General features: G+C 36.4%; 1 protein-coding gene and 1 pseudogene across 1 annotated transcript; one reads left to right on the top strand and one right to left on the bottom strand.

Annotated features, from left to right (window-relative positions):
- Window positions 1–344: 344 nt before the first annotated feature.
- Window positions 345–1,295, top strand: LOC106362883 (mitogen-activated protein kinase kinase kinase 20-like). The gene has a single exon (XM_013802714.1). The coding sequence runs from the start codon at window positions 345–347 to the stop codon at window positions 1,293–1,295; it is 951 nt and encodes a 316-aa protein (XP_013658168.1).
- A 164-nt stretch (window positions 1,296–1,459) lies between these two features.
- On the bottom strand, window positions 1,460–5,172 carry LOC106362884 (annotated as a pseudogene).
- Between the last annotated feature and the right edge of the window lie 11,453 nt (window positions 5,173–16,625).

Here is a 16,625-nt window from a genome sequence, read left to right as displayed (position 1 = left end):
CCAGAGCACGGTCTGCCTCAGCCTTGGCAATACGGGCTTCTTGTTCTTTTATCTTGAGTTCAGCTTCTTCAAGCTTTTGTTGCATGTGCATGAAAGAATAGGAGCTGCTCGGGTCATTTCGTTTTCTCTTAAGCTTCTGCTCGGGTAAATTCGCGACTAACTAGTAACTGATTGTGGTTGGTCGCAAATCAGTAGCTACATAGTAGGTATTCGGTCGGTATATTTAGCGACCGCAGCTGTAGTCACTAAATTCAGTAGGGAAATCCCTGTTTTCTTGTAGTGGTTACTCAAAGCAAAAACAGAGTTCGGTCCAAGCAAAACCCTAAGCGAAGAAGAAGAAGAAGATGTCTAGAGACGACAGAGAAGTTGTAGACGAATTTTCTTCACTGGAGTTTGTGTCTTTTCTAGGCCAAGGTGGCTTTGGTTCCGTTACCCTCATGAGAGATTCCAAATCAAGATTACATGCAGAGAAGTCATCTCCCGTCTATTACATCAACAATCTCGAGAAAGAGCATAGGATCATGCTTCGTTTTCGTAACCATCCACGCATTGTCCAAACCACAAGCCCTAGCCTTCACATAGACATCAATCTCCAACGTTGTTGCATCTACATGGAGTTTGCCTCCAAAGGTACTATCCACAACATGATCTCCAGCTTCCATGGCCGACCAATGCCTGAGGTTATGGTCGGACGAGCCGCTCTTATGATCTTACAAGGACTCGAAGCTCTTCACTCCAACGGCTACGTTCATTGTGATCTCAAGCCAGCCAACGTTCTCATCTTCCCTTCCAAGAATTTTGGACAGCCGTGGGATCTCAAACTTGGTGATTTCGGTTTATCCAAGGAACCTTGTTCGGACCCTAGGTCCTTGTCTGGTGGTACGAAGCAGTATATGCCTCCTGAAGCTGTTGGAACCAATGGAGTGGTGATGATCGGACCTGCTGTTGATGTGTGGTCTCTAGGATGTGTTGTTCTTGAGATGTTTGGTGGCCGTCCACAGAAGATGGGAGATATTTACGCATGGAGACTTCTCAAACTTGTGTCTCCCGTGGCCAGCGATTTCTTGAAACGGTGCATGGAGTTGCATCCCTCGCTCAGAGCTACTACAGCGGATCTACTGAAACATCCTTTTGTTGCGCCAGAAAGAGTCATGAGGAGTGTCATTCCAACACGCCCAGACCAGATGCTTCGCTACTGTCCTCCTGCCTTAAGGTGTCCTCCACCTGCCATAAGGAACAATGTACCGAGGATGATGACGATGGCTACAAGACCTGGAGATTTGATCGGTTGTTAAGAGTCATGTCTTTCATCAGTTTCAGGCACTTGTCTGATATATTGTAATATCTTTGTCTTTTTTTTATCAGATTTGTTTTATTCTTTGCCGAGTGATTGTACTTGCATGTTACTCGTATATTGTAGAACTAGTCAAACAAACATCATCACACTTTCAACTAGATGTCTCTCAGAATAAGTGAAGATTATGATCAAAACTCCATACGCATAGTTTTGGATTTGAATCCATGATTATTACACAACACAAGTATATCAGGCTGTTGCATACTAGAGAGTTAAGATTAAAGAAGCAGAGTAAAACACAAAATAAAAAGAATCTAACTAGTAAGTTCTATCTGACATTATGAGAGTGCAGATCTCTTTTGTTGGAAGATAACATTCTCTACTTGTTATGCTTTGCAGCACGTCTTCCATGACCCTTCTTTGGTGGTCCTTTGTCACGACGCTTCAACATCTCAAGCTTCGATAAGCGCCTACAATAGCACACAAGGTCTCAAAGTTTAAAGGCAAGGGTCCTTGAAATTTATAGACAGAGTAAGATCCTCAAAACTGTCCTCCTCAAAATGAGAGATAATCAGTTTCGACGTCCTATAAAGCTACTTTCACTGCAGAAATTAGTAATAAATAGAAACAGTACCAGAGGATCGGAGACAGGGGCGGACCTAGAAATTAAAATAGACTGTGGCACATAATTATTTATTATAATAAATAAAATAATTAGTAATAAATAAAACAATAAATAAAACGTATTTGTTAAATGTGTGATATATAACTTAAAAATTAAAATCAAACTGAAATAGTAAGTAAAAACAAAAAACTCTAATATAATAAAAAGTAATGCAAAAATTTCATAAAATCATTCTTCGTTCTCCTATATCTTGAAATCTTTTTATCACTGCTTCATTTGTCACTTTGTCAAAATGATCCTTCTCAGTATAACAAACCATATAAGCATTCAAAAATTCTTCACCTATTCGGTTGCGTAAGGTAGTCTTCACATTTTTCATCGCAGAGAAAAATCTCTCGACAGTAGTGGTGGCAACATGCAAAGTCAAAACTAGCTTCAAAAGTTGATAAACAAGAGGATCTGAAAGATGTTTTTTGGTTTCCACCATCACACGTGCAAGATCTCCAAAACCCTCCAAATTGGCAAACCTTTGATCTTCAGAGATATTATCGATGTAAATACCAAGTTGATGCTCAAGATATATCCGTTCCACGGAGCTAAAATCTTCAGGATAAAACTCTGATAATCTTACAAGTTTTGACTGATCAAACTGGTGGAATGAATCAATGGGGCTCAAAGATGCAGTGCAACCAAGCAGCTCAGTGTTTATCTCGTCAAAACGATCATTAAACTCTTGAATTTGCATATCCAATACTGTGTAAAAACATTCAATTTGGTAATGATGCAAGTTTGTTATGTTGCTTCTCTGTCTTGGCTTCTTTGGATTAACAAACTCTTCTTCCATAATGAGTAACTCTGTTTTATTTTTCTCGCAAATGGAGTTCACCTTTCCAATGATTGAATCCCATCCATTATCCCTGAGCTTGTACAATTGTTGCTTGATAGATTTCACTAAAGACATCGCATTCAAAATATCCTGATCTTTCCTTTGTAAAGCCTTTGATAGATTATTTATGAGACCTAGAAGAAGCAACATGAACTGTAAGTAGAACACAAAGTCAAATGTGTGAAAGTATCTGCGGAGACCATTAGCTTGACATCTTTTGATACCATCTGACCCATCTCTTTCGACATGCTCAAGCACTTTAATGATGGAAGTGAATAAATCAGCCAATCTCAACAAAGTTTTATAGTGAGAACCCCAACGAGTAGTACCAGGCCTTTGAATTGAACGCTCCTGATTTAATCCTTTTCCTATCTTAGTTTCACCATGGCTAACTCCTTCCTCGATTATCTTACGTTGGTCTTCTCGAATCATATCTTGTCTCTTACAAGAAGCTCTAACCACATTTAACAAGACAAAAATCTTATCAAAAAAATCACTAACTTCAAAATGTTTTTTAGCAACTGCAACGACAACCAACTAAAGCTGATGAGCAAAGCAGTGGACATAATATCCAGAACTGTTTTCTCTTAAAATTAGAGATCTCAACCCGTTGAACTCACCCTTCATATTACTAGCTCCATCATAACCTTGTCCTCTTAACTTTTTCATGCTTAATCCACGTTTTGCAAACAGTGAATCAATAGCATTTTTTAGAGATGCAGAAGAAGTTTCTTGAACATGAATAAGACCAAAAAATCTTTCTTTGACTATACCCTTCTTGTTTACAAAACGAAAAATCAGTGCCACTTGTTCTTTAGTAGAAACATCAGCAGACTCATCCACCATCAAGCAAAATACATCATGATCAAGCTCTTGGATAATAGATTTAATAACTTCCTCTGCAAAGCAACGTGCTAGTTCTTTCTGAATTTTATGAGACACTATCTGATTGTTCTTAGGAGCATTCTCCAACACAACCTTACTTACAAGCTCATTCTGAGTTGCAGTATATTTCAAAAGCTCAACAAAGTTTCCCTTATTGGTTGATTCCATCGACTCATCATGTCCTCGAAAAGGTAGTCCTTGTCGCAATAAATATCAACAAACATCAATTGAAACATTCAATCTGATTTTGTATTCATTTTTTGCTGCTTCATTCTGCTTATAAAAAGCACGAGTGATTGACTGATCTTGATTCATTAGATTATCAGCCATCTTCATAGCACTGTTGTGAAAACTATTCACTTGTCCCACATGGTCTCCCAACCTCTTTGGATTTTTCCAAGTATTAAAACCTTTTGTCACAAATTCATCACTTCCACCTTTATTTTCAGTGTAGTCTCTAAACAAGTAGCAAAACAAACAATATGCTTTTTTGTTTTTACACTATATTCTAACCACCTACCGTAGAGATCAAACCAAGCTGGATTAAATCTTCTATATTTATTCTCTACTAGTGTCTTAGGAAAATCATGACCACGAGGTTGACAATGACCTTTAGTAAGATATTTGCGTCTTACTTCATCTCTTTCATTATGATGATATTTTGATATTCTTTTTCTATCTGCGGGATCTGAAGGCAAATCTTCCAAATTGGAGTTTGAAGCTGTAGGCAAATCCTTATTGATTTTTGATGTCGAAGCTGGATTCTTCACATTAGTTTTTGATTCTGATAATAAAGGATTTGAAGTCAAATTCTCTGAACTAGTGTCCGACTTCGAGACACATTGTTTTTTAAAATATCTCTCCATAGTACCTGGTAAAAAATATATTAGTATTCAAAACGATAATACACACTATGAAACAAAAACCTAAAAATCAAATAAATATATAGCAGATTGTTACATATAGTATATATGCTTACTTTGAAAAGATACCAAAAAGAGCTCTTATGGTCGATAGTGGTTAAAGAGTCAAAGTAAGAGATGAGCACATAGCACGTAAGTTTTGTTAAATGTGAAAAGAAGTAAAACAAATAAATTTTTTTGCAGATTTTTTCTAAAGAGAGAACGTAACAGGTGATTAGGGTTTTAAAATATTTGGGCTAATAAATTAATGGGATAGATCTAATTAAGTTATTTTATTTGAAGTGGGCTATGGTACCTTGATATTATTGTTTATTGGGCTGAAACATTTTATTTTATTTTAATGGGTTAATAAAGTTAATTTTAGTTTCTGTTGGGTGGGGCACATTATTTTTTCCGTGGTGTAAACTAGAATTTTTTATTATTATTACTAAAGGGAAAAAATTAAAAAAGAGCATGGGGCAAGTGCCACACCCATTATAATGGTGTGTCCGCCCCTGATTGGACTGTAAGTTTATTTATCTTGCTGTCAATTTAATCTAATATATTAAAATAGAAGTCATGACTTCTTTTCATGTGTGATTTTTTTAGTTTGGACAATTCTTAGAAAATATCATATTTTACATAAGTTCATTATTATATCTTTTCATATTTTTATCTTTTTATTTGAAATACAAATTAATATATTTAAAATGTTCTAACAAAATCTTTTTAAAATCTTCTGAGAATCTTTTTAAATTTACTTTCGAAAATTAGTTAGTTTTAATTTAAATTATCATAAAATATAATTAGAAATTAAAATTGAATATAGTTTTGGTTTAGAAACGAAAATTTAAATAAAATAAAATTAATTAATTTCAAAAATACATTTACTAATAATTTTTAAAGATTTTGTTAGAAATAAATATTTATTTCTATTTTAATTTTTTCAAAAAACTTTTCTAATAAAATAAAAATCATGATTTTTTGATGAGTGATATTTTTATTTGGACCATCATTTTAATTTTCTAGTAAATGTATATCCCTAATGCTAATATATATAATATTTTTAACTACTTTAATCATAATATCTTTTATATCTTTTAATTTTTTTTAAAAAAAAATAAAATTCTAACAAATCTCTTGAAAAATATTATAATAAGATCTTAATTGTCATACATTGAATATAAATATTTTCAACTAATTTGTAATTAGTAATGAAATGTTACTAAAAGAATAAAATTATATCCTATTTTATCAATATTATAATAATAATATCTATCATTTTAAAATAAAAATGTTATATTGAACAAAATATGATAAAATTATTTTAAATTGATAAGTTAACAATTTTTATATTTTATATTCTAAAATATAAAATATTTATGCTAAAAATATAATATGTTGGTAGAACGGGTTAATATTAGTAAACTATATAATACATGTATAAAAATTTATTTTATCTTAAACTTTTTAATATACAGTAATTTATTATATAAAATTAATAAACATTAAAAATTACTAAAAAAATCTAGCGATTTGAATTACGGATCAAGATTATGATAAATTAAATATGAAATTGTTTTCATATATGTTGTTTCATGCATTAAAAAAATTAGTTTCGTAATCAAACACAAATTCAATAGGACAAATATATAATAAGCAACATATATATGTGATGATTTTAATTTACAGCATGAAAACTATAAAATTATTATATTTGGCATAATTATACAAATATTTATATATGTGAGTAACATTAAAAATATATAATAATTATGTAAAACAAATATCTATATATATAAATATGAAAACCGTGCGGGTGAAAATCTAGTTTCTCTTTAAAATACAACCTATCAGTAGCAATTAGTAATTAACTAGTAAGTAGTTAGGTGACTTGCCATTCCGGTTCTTATATAACTAAATTTTTTTTAAATGGCAGTACATCTGAAGCAAATGTTAATTTAATATTGAAATTTTTAAATATGATCAGAACATCAAACAAATATTTAATTTATAATAGTTTTTCATGAAACTACAATAAAATGCAAAGGTTTACGTTTTTTTTTTGGTATGAATATACACATATTATTGGTATGAATATTAAAATTATACCATTTTCAAGAATAATGTTGTTATTGAACAAATTATTAAATGATTTATAAGGAACACAGATGAAGACAAGATTAAAAAAAAAAGAGATTGAAATAAACCTGAAGAGGTGATGGGCCACTTATAGTCTGAAGAGAAAGCGCCAACAACCGATCTTCAATCAAGCGACGGAGAATAATAGGATGAGGAAACATCTGAGAAAATACCAACATTGTGACCCTTCCAGATGTTGTCTTCAATCACTTGGAACAACAACTTGAACACCATACTTTGTACTGAACTTGGACGGGTAGCAACAGAGCAGATTATCAATAGCTATATCTTGAAGAGAATACCAATTACTTAAACTAAAAGAAATAGTTTTAGGCCCATTAACCGCTCACTTAAGTTAATTTAAGGTGATAGTGGGCTGGAAGGAGGAAGAGTGGGCCCAAAAGACTGAGCCCGAGTTCAACAGAAGGAGTGTACGGCCTCGACCAAGTCAAGAAAGGTTCCCTGATCCTGGTCATCAAGTTCTCTCCATAATGAATAGGTTAGGAGAGATTGAGTCTCCTCGCTGCAACCCTTTCTTCCCTGGAAAAAACCCGTCAAGAGTACCGTTCATGGATATAGAGAACTGTAGAGATGTTATACATTCCCGAATCCAAGCCACACAAATAGTTGGAAATGCTTGAGCCTCCAACAACTTAAAAACAAAATCCCAAAAGACGATGTCAAAGCTTTTCTCATGTCCATCTTTAGCACAAATTCTCAGCCAAACTTCGGCCTTTTAAGAAAAGATGTCTGGTTCGGACGGATATACATTCCAAAAGGATTGATATGATATCGTAGATATTAGCTTATACACAATGTTACAACAGCTAATTGGTCTATAATCACCAAGGCGACATGCTTCAGACTGCTTAGTGTTAAAATTCTTCAAAAGTCGCCTATTCCTGAAAACTCTCGGATTAATGCAATGATGTCTATGATAGATTTTAGAATTTCTTGTAAACAAACTCAAAGAACTGAATATAGTATTGAATCAAGCTTGTAAGTACAACTCGTGAATCAATCTCATAGCGATTGACCACTCGTCATCGTCCTCCTAGCGAATGAGAAGCGGAGACTCATATCGTCTTCTACACTCAACAATACAAGCATAATCCTCAAATAAAAAAACGAGTTGTTATTAAAAAGCTGTAACAGAAAGACTAGATGAAACCGAAGCTTTCCTCTCCTTCTCCTTTATTGAAATACTTGGAAGCCTCTTTTTGAAACCAAAGCTTCCCTACTTCTTTATTTGAATCATTCTTCCGTGGCCAAAGCCACCACAGAAGTATCTTCTTTCCCTCCCTTGGTCTTCCTCTTGCGATAGTACACTCTCTTGTATCTATCAATACTTCCCCCATCGAAATTCAGCTTGCCCGCAAGCTGATAATCTGGAAAACATGATGTAAACTCCATATAATCCATCCAAGAATCCTCCAATGATGATTTCCTAACCCACCTAACCAATAACTCCAATTCTCCTTTTGGACCATAACGTGTATCCAATACGTTCTCCGGTTCGACAGGCACATCACTATCCACAATACAACCCGGAGGAAGCACGTCGCTCTGATCATGTATTCCCAAAGCCAACTTCAATTGCGAAACGTGGAAATTCGGATGTATACGAGCCTCTGGTGGTAGTTGCAATTTGTAAGCAATACTACCCACTCGTTCCAACACCATATTAGGACCATAGAACTTGGCCGCTAACTTCTGATAGAAACGTCTCCCCATCGTCTTCTGTCTATACGGCTGGAGTTTCAGATACACCATCAAGCCCACTTTCAACGCTACATCTCTTCGCGACTTATCACCCTGATTCTTCATAATCTCTTGTGCCCTTAGAAGATTCTTCTTAAGAGATTGCAACATATCATCCCTCTCTTTCAAGGCTTGTTCCAACTCAAAGCTGGAAGTAGAACCTAGCTCAAAACGTAAAATAGGAGGAGGATCTCTCCCATAAACGACTTTGAACGGCGTTGTCTGTAAGGACTTATGATACATGCTATTGTACCATAATTCACCCCACGCCAAATAAGAATGCCACATATGAGGATGAGTCGAAGAAAAGAACCGCAAAGCACCTCAGCCTTCCCATCAGTTTGCGGGTGGAAAGTCGTACTGTATTTCAATTTTGTTTTCGCCAAACGAAACACCTGTGACCAAAAAGAACTCAAGAAAATCATGTCTCTGTCTGAAACAATACTCTTAGGAAACCCATGAAGTTTCATGACCTCCCCAATAAACTTCTTTGTGACATCCAATGCTGTAAACAGGTGTTTAAGACTTAAGAAATGTGCATATTTGCTTATACGATCAATCACCACCAAAATGACATTAAACCCATTTGATGTCGGTAAACCTTCCATGAAATCCATTTTAATATCTTCCCAAACCATCGTTGGAACTGGAAGAGGCTGAAGCAACTCAGCAGGTGACAAAGTTGAATGTTTATGCGTTTGACACACTCCATAACCGCAACATACTTCTGAATCTGTTTATACATTCCCTCCCAAAAGAAAGATCGCTGAACACGTTTTAAAGTCTTCAGTACCCCAGAATGTCCACCAAGTTTGCTATCATAACCCTCCAATAATATCACAGCTATGAACTTGGAAGATTTCAGAATCACTAGACGCTGCTTGGACCATAGCTTTCCATCAACTATAGTGTTCTTTGACGAAACCAAATCCCCACTCTGAATTTTCTTGATCATCTCCTGAATCACCGAATCATCATTAATCTCTTTTAAACAAGTCTTCTCACTGAAGCACCGTTGGAACCGTCAAAGAGAGCAACAGAGAAGAGACTCACATACTCCGAGATAACCCATCAGCAACTTTATTTTCACTTCCCAGCTTATAGAAAATCTCAAAATCAAACCCAAGTAGCTTAGTCAACCACCTTTGATACTCCAAATTCACTTCCTTCTGTTCCAATAGAAATTTTAAACTTCTCTGATCTGTGTGAACATGAAACTTACGACCCATGAGATAATGTTTCCACTTCCTTGCTGCTAGCACTATTGCCATTAATTCTCGTTCATAGGCAGGTTTAAGTTGTTCTCTGTCTGTTAAGGCGTGACTGAAAAACGAATTGGCCTTTTATTCTGCATCAACACCGCGCCTAAACCAAACCCTGAAGCATCAGACTCCACCACGAACAATTGCTGGAAGTCTGGTAATGCTAACCATCACTTTCTTCATGTTTTCAAACGTTGTCTGAGCCCCCAAGGACCAACCAAACTGATCTTTCTTTAACATCTGAGGCAATACAATAGAGCCATAGTCTTTGATGAACCGTCTATAATACCCCGTGAGACCCAGAAATCCACGCAATTGTTTCATAGTTTTAGGAGTTGGCCAGACGTTCATTGCTTCTGTCTTAGATGCATCCGTAGCCACCCCTTTTCTGATATCATATGACCCAAATATTCTACCGTTGTCACCCCAAATGTACACTTCTTTTGGTTAGCAAATAGTTGATGATGCCTTAACACTTGAAACACCTCTCTAAAATGTGCGACATGACTTTGAACATATGGGCTATACCAATATATCATAAAAAAAGACCAACACGTAGCGCCTGAGAAATGGCTTGAAAATCTTGTACATCAAGGCTTGGAACATAGCTGGAGCATTTGTAAGCCCGAAGGGCATAACTAAGAACTCGTAATGTATTTCTATAGTTCTGAAAGCTATCTTTGGAATATCTGGTTCTAACATCCTGATTTGATGGTAACCAAAACGCAAATCCAACTTATTGAACACTGATGCTCTGTGTAGTTCGTCAAGAAGTTGGTCGATGACAGGAATCAGGTACTTATCCTCTACCGTTGCTCTATTTAGTGCTCGATAATCTACACAAAAATGTGTGTGCCATCCTTCTTCTTCACTAAGAGTACTGGACTTGAGAACGGGCTTGTGCTTGGGCGAATAATGCCAGAATTCAACATGTCATTAACCATCTGCTCCATTCCACCTTGCTCGCGTGTGGATATTGATAAGGTCGTACTGAAACCACAGATACACTAGGACGCAGTATGATGGCATGTTCTTGACCGCACAATGGTGATAAAGCAGTCGGTATAGCAAACACGTCAGCGAAGTCTAGTAATAACCCGAAGAGTTTAGTCGAACTATCTGGAATTGCAGATGTAGCTATAGAACTAGTAAATAGCACTTCTCTTCCTGATTTACTAGTTGTATAGACCGGAGACAGCGACTTGAAAGAAAACTTGTTACAATGCAGGGACTTATCGCCGTGCAAGGTAACTCTGTTTCCTTTGTAGAAAAATGATAGGCTCTACTCCTTCCAATCCACCTCACATTTGCCTAACGTTTCAAGCCATTGAATACCAAGTATTACATCCACGTTTCCCAGTTCGAAGGAGATGGAATCTGTGGTGAAGTTGGTTTTGTTAAGTTGGAAGTCGAGTGAACGGCAAACTCCCAAAGCCTTCACAGAGAATCCATTACCCAACAACACCTCCAAGCTACTATCAAAATAAACTTTCTAAGTGCAGTTTGTCCACAACTTCAGGTCAGATGAAGTTGTGAGATGCTACGCTATCAAGCATAATGACCACCTCCTTGTTTTGGATAACACCTCGGATTTTTTGTTGTTTTTGGTGAATTTATCCTTAGGAAAGAGTTGAATAACAAAGTGCATAATTCTTGATTAATTTGTTGTGCTTGTTCTTCGTCATTGTCATTTGAATCCATCACCTCCACATCCAACCCGTTGAAGACCGTCAAGACTCTCAGAGAATGATTAGGACACTCCAACCTATGAGCTGGTGTCCAAGGCGCTTTACACTTGAAACACACCTTATCTTTTCTCTTCTTGTCTAGCTCTGCATCCAAAAATTGTTGACGAGGTCTGAAAGCATAAATTTTTGACCGCCGTTTTTCTTATCACTTTAATTCACCATATTCAGCTTATCTCCACTCGGCTTTATGGTGCGGCCGGAGTAACCAGAACGTTGACCTCCTCCACTTGAAGTTGTACTGATTACTTTGCAAAACGTTGTGCTCTGCATCTTCAAATCCGCCAGCTTATGATTTGTTAAGCCTATTGGTTTCTTCAACCTTATCACCTCCTTCATTTCCGACTTCAGACCATTATAGAACACCTTAATCGAATTCTTCTCATCAATACCCGTGACCTGATTACCCAAGGCTTCAAGTTCATTTACATAATATACTATATCACCCTCCTGTTGTAAGCAAAACAACCTTGCTGCTGGATCATTGTCTATAGGGCCAGCAAACTTCTCCAACATCCTCTCAATAAAATGTTGCCAATTCTGAAACGGATCGCTAGTCATCTCACCGCTGAACCAATTCAACACCGGACCTTCCAGATTTAAAGAAACCAGATGCATTTTCTCTTCTTCATTGTAGTTTCCAATTCTGAAGAATCTCTCCACCCTGGAAATCCAATCAAACGGCAAAGGACCAGCAAACACAGGCATATCCACTTTCCTCAACATTTTTTCTCGATTCGTTAAAGTAGTTTGAATTCCACGATAACCTAACTGAGATTGTTCCAGTTCCGGAGTTGTAAATGGTACCTGATCATGTTGATCCGATGAAGCAGACACAACTTATTTTCCCGGTCGTTGATTAATCACCGAATTACCTTCAATTCGAGCTAATGTCGCTGTTATCGAAAGCATATGACTCCCAGTGCTCCCAATCTTATGTTTGATTCTGAACTCAGCGTCGTGATTTGATTCTCCAACAATCCAAGACGATCTGAAGTGGCTTTATCAGATCTGGAAAGCTTATCGCAACCGATTCTCATAAACTCGATTTCATCCTCCATCCTTCGTAATACCGTCTCTCTCTGCATCCTGGAGCTCGGTGTCACCTCCGAATCAGCTCCAAACCACGATTCATCCATGATGTCAGCTTCCCATAGATCTCGATCAAGTTTTGCCGCACCAATGCTAGATTTTAGAAATTCTTGTAAACAAACTCAAAGAACTGAATACAGTATTGAATCAAGCTTGTAAGTACAACTCGTGAATCAATCTTATAGCGATTGACCACTCGTCATCGTCCTCATAGCGAACAAGAAGCAGAGACTCATATCGTCTTCTACACTTGACAATACAAGCATAATCCTCAAATGAATAACGAGTTGTTATTTAAAAGCTGTAAAAGAAAAAACTCTAGATGAAACCGAAGCTTTCATCCCTTTCTCTTTATTCAAATACTTGGAAGCCTCTTTTTGAAACCAAAGCTTCTCTACTTCTTTATTTGAATCATTCTTTTGTGGCCAAAGCCACCTCAGAAGTATCTTCTGTAAAGCCACCTCAGAAGTATCTTCTTTCCCTCCTTTGGTCTTCCTCTTGCAATAGTACATTCTTTTGTATCTATCAGTCTACCACAACATCCCCTGAAACCCTCATAATCTTATTTTTTGGAAACCATCATAAATTCTGCAGTATAACCATCTAGACTATGAATTTTCCACACTGGCATAGGGAAAGTATTGCAAATCTCTTCCTCCAAGAGATCAAATTTATGGGACACAGAAAAACAGTAAATAAAGCTTAGTAGTGTAAAGTGTAAACACTGATACAGGAGAGAGGTAGGAAATTAGTCAGCAAAGTGCGGTTTGATTTCTCCAAAAATGAGTAGACCCTCATTTGAATCTTTAAGAAATTATATGTGATTCCTTGTAATCCTTTGAACCACAACTCTATGGTAAAAAGCAAGTATCCCTATCTCCGGACTTCATCCGCTGAACGTTTGATATGTGCTGGAAAAATATTCCTTTTGAAGTAAGGAGAGTCTGCCACTTTTATATTTCTACGTTTTCTTCTCTAGATTTAGCCTTAAGGGGTAAGTAATCATCGATCTATGGAGTTCACATGCTATATTTGCTTGCTCGTTAACTCGCACAGAAATACCACTAAAATGTCATTTACTATAGTGCCTCATAACTATTTAAGCAGCTTTAATGAGTGATGGAGTTAAAACTGACATGTGCCTATAATCACTTCACAATTCCAAGCTTTCATTATGCTGTTGTATTATTCTGGGTGGTCGACAAGATGGTTGACGAATTTGAGCGTCTTACCTAGATTCGTAATTGCAAAGTCCGAAAGAAGCATGGGGAATGATCAAATTATATAAGTTACATGAACTCTGAATAAGCATTCGGGAACCGATCAGCCCAAACATGAGTAATAAAAGCATGTTCAATCTTAGTTGAGATTGGATTATCGGGCTGATTATTCCACCAATGTTAGCTAAACCTTTTCCTTGTGCTTCAAACAACTCTACGTCCCAAAGAGCTGATTTAATTCATCTATCCCGTCTGTGTAAAATTCCAAAGGAAATTTTTTTGAATAACATGAAACATTAAGTATTTGGTTTTGGTTGAGCCAAGACGATGCATAAATATCCTCGGACCTTCTCTTGTGCAGTTCGCGTTAACAACTAAGCATATGATTATACCCATAGCAGGAACATCACCATGAAACTTAGGGAAGATAAAATCGTTACAGTACTCATACTATTCAATGTAAGATTTTCATCCAGGATGAGAACAAACAGCGGCCACAGTAGAACAAGGGATCACTGAATTTAGAGTAGTTGTGGTTGTGGTAGAAGAGAATTAGCTTCAGGATCGCCAACTGAGAGACATCCTTCGAGAGAGAAAGACCTTCATGAACATAAGGCACAAAACCCAAGGAAGCGATACCATTTTTAAATGAAGAATCCTTTGATGCTAATATTGGTTGATGGTTACTGACATTGGATCAGCATGCGAAATAGATTCGTCGATACTCGAAACTTCGAGGTCTAAAGATGGCGGCGCGGAATCCAAAGAAGAATCACCATTGATATCTGAATAATTAAACAAAGTTTATGTAAGAGGAAATTTAACCAGCAAACTATAGGCTATACCTCCACCAGATGAACATACTCTTGGCGGAAGTACCTTTAGTTTCCTGATATTAACCGAATACCCAGGAACCCGTACGACTTTTGGCAAAGCATTTATTATCCATGAGAGCGTGGATCGCCATCCCAGTAATCCATATACTCTATAAATCTGAATACAAAATTATATATCTGTATCTATATATATATATATATATTATTTTTTCAAAGAAACCTTTTTGTGTTCGAACAAAGAAACAAATAGTAAGTTACATTTGTTAATTTTTTACAAAATAAAATTGCAGAGCGATACGTATTACTCGGGATGCTATAGCCTCCGTTACCCAGGCTTTCTGCAGACGAGTAGCAGGATCGCATTGAAGGCTGCCATTAGCCACATGTCTACCTATGGAGGCGACCAGTTTGCTATCACCATCCAGATTTGGAAAGTTAGGCAGTATAAATGTCTTTTAGTAACATTATAGATATATTAACTAAAATCAAAATTGACAGATAACAAATAAACGGAAAAACCAGTCTAAAATATTGTAACTAGAGAAAGAAAATATAGCGATAAATAAAAAGATAACTAAATATAAAGATAATCTTAGATATCTGGAAGAAAAATTTGTTATATATTATATAAGTTCTGGTGATATACAGAAATAACTAAATTAAAAACTCAATAAAATTTGATTAACTTTATAAATAATTGAACCAATAAAACTTGGAAGAAGTGACAGCCAGTCGATTTAAAGTAAAGTGTTTGTTCTTATTAACCAACAAGAAGCAAAGACTAGGTAATAAGTTATATCCCAAAGAAACTTTGAAAGCTCCCAAACACGTTCTCCGAGAAAGTCTCGAGTTAACTGGTATTAAGCCGCTGGTTATGCTTTTCTACTTGGTTTTCACGTTTTTGCTCGTTCCTCCACCGGATTCAACCACTGACACTTGTTGGTGGATCAGCCAGTCCTCCCCTACGTCGTTCCTACGTGAACAAACCTCATGGTGTTGTTCCTAGCTTCCTGGTGTCTCGTGTCTCGTAGGTTGGAGCTACTGTCCTATAGTTTTTCAGTTTTGTTGGATACTTACGGTTCTCTCCTCTTTGGGTTGATATTACCTTCTATACACACACGATTCCAACTCTTCACAGTGGTATATTGGCCGGTTTCTCCTTCAGGTTATGAGTAGTATAATATTGACTAAAACTCCTCTACTTTAGAAGCCGGGTTTTCTCCTGAAGCTCGTGTATGATGTCCTGCTCTCTTGCTCTGATAAGGAGTAACCGGTTCCCATACTGTGGGAACCAAAAATTGTACTGTCAATTTTAGTTAATGGAGGAAAGCCAAGATTCTCGTTTCTTGAGGATCTGGATTACCTGCGAAAACACACGAATACGAAAAAGAATGAAATAACAAAATATTGATGTTAAATTGCACAGAGGTGTTTTATTGAATAAGATGAATTGAGATACAGAGTTTCACCGAAAACAAAATGAACCGAAAATCGTAAACAATGGAGAATCGCAGAAAAAAGCGGAAAACATTCTAAGTATGGAACTTGCTAGTCAAGTCACCTAAGTTCTAAGTTCTCCTAAAGGTAACAAAAATATCCTAGGTCTAAATTTTTTTGGATCCTTTGGCCCTTTATCTTGGCTCTCTTTATATATGCGTCCAAGGTCGGTCGTCCTTCCTTTTCTACCCCCGATCCGAGTCTATCCCTTCACCGTAATCTTTCTTATTTCTCTTGCTCTTTATGATTATCCTGGAAACTTGACATTCATCTTCTTTTTCCATTTATCTTCAGCGAGAATTAAATAGACCGTCATCGTAGTTGGGCTCATTCTCGTTTCAGAGTGATAAGTGGGCTTTTTCCGCGCTTTGGACATTTTCAGGCTGTTTTTTGACTTCTAAGCGTTTTACGATTTCTTTCGGAGAAATCATCTTTCATACGAGGCGTTTTATATGCATATTGTTAAAATTTTACG

This window comes from Brassica napus, chromosome A2 (genome assembly GCF_020379485.1).
Source record: "Brassica napus cultivar Da-Ae chromosome A2, Da-Ae, whole genome shotgun sequence".
Taxonomy (NCBI): domain Eukaryota; kingdom Viridiplantae; phylum Streptophyta; class Magnoliopsida; order Brassicales; family Brassicaceae; genus Brassica; species Brassica napus.
This window is presented reverse-complemented; position numbering and strand designations above follow the sequence as displayed.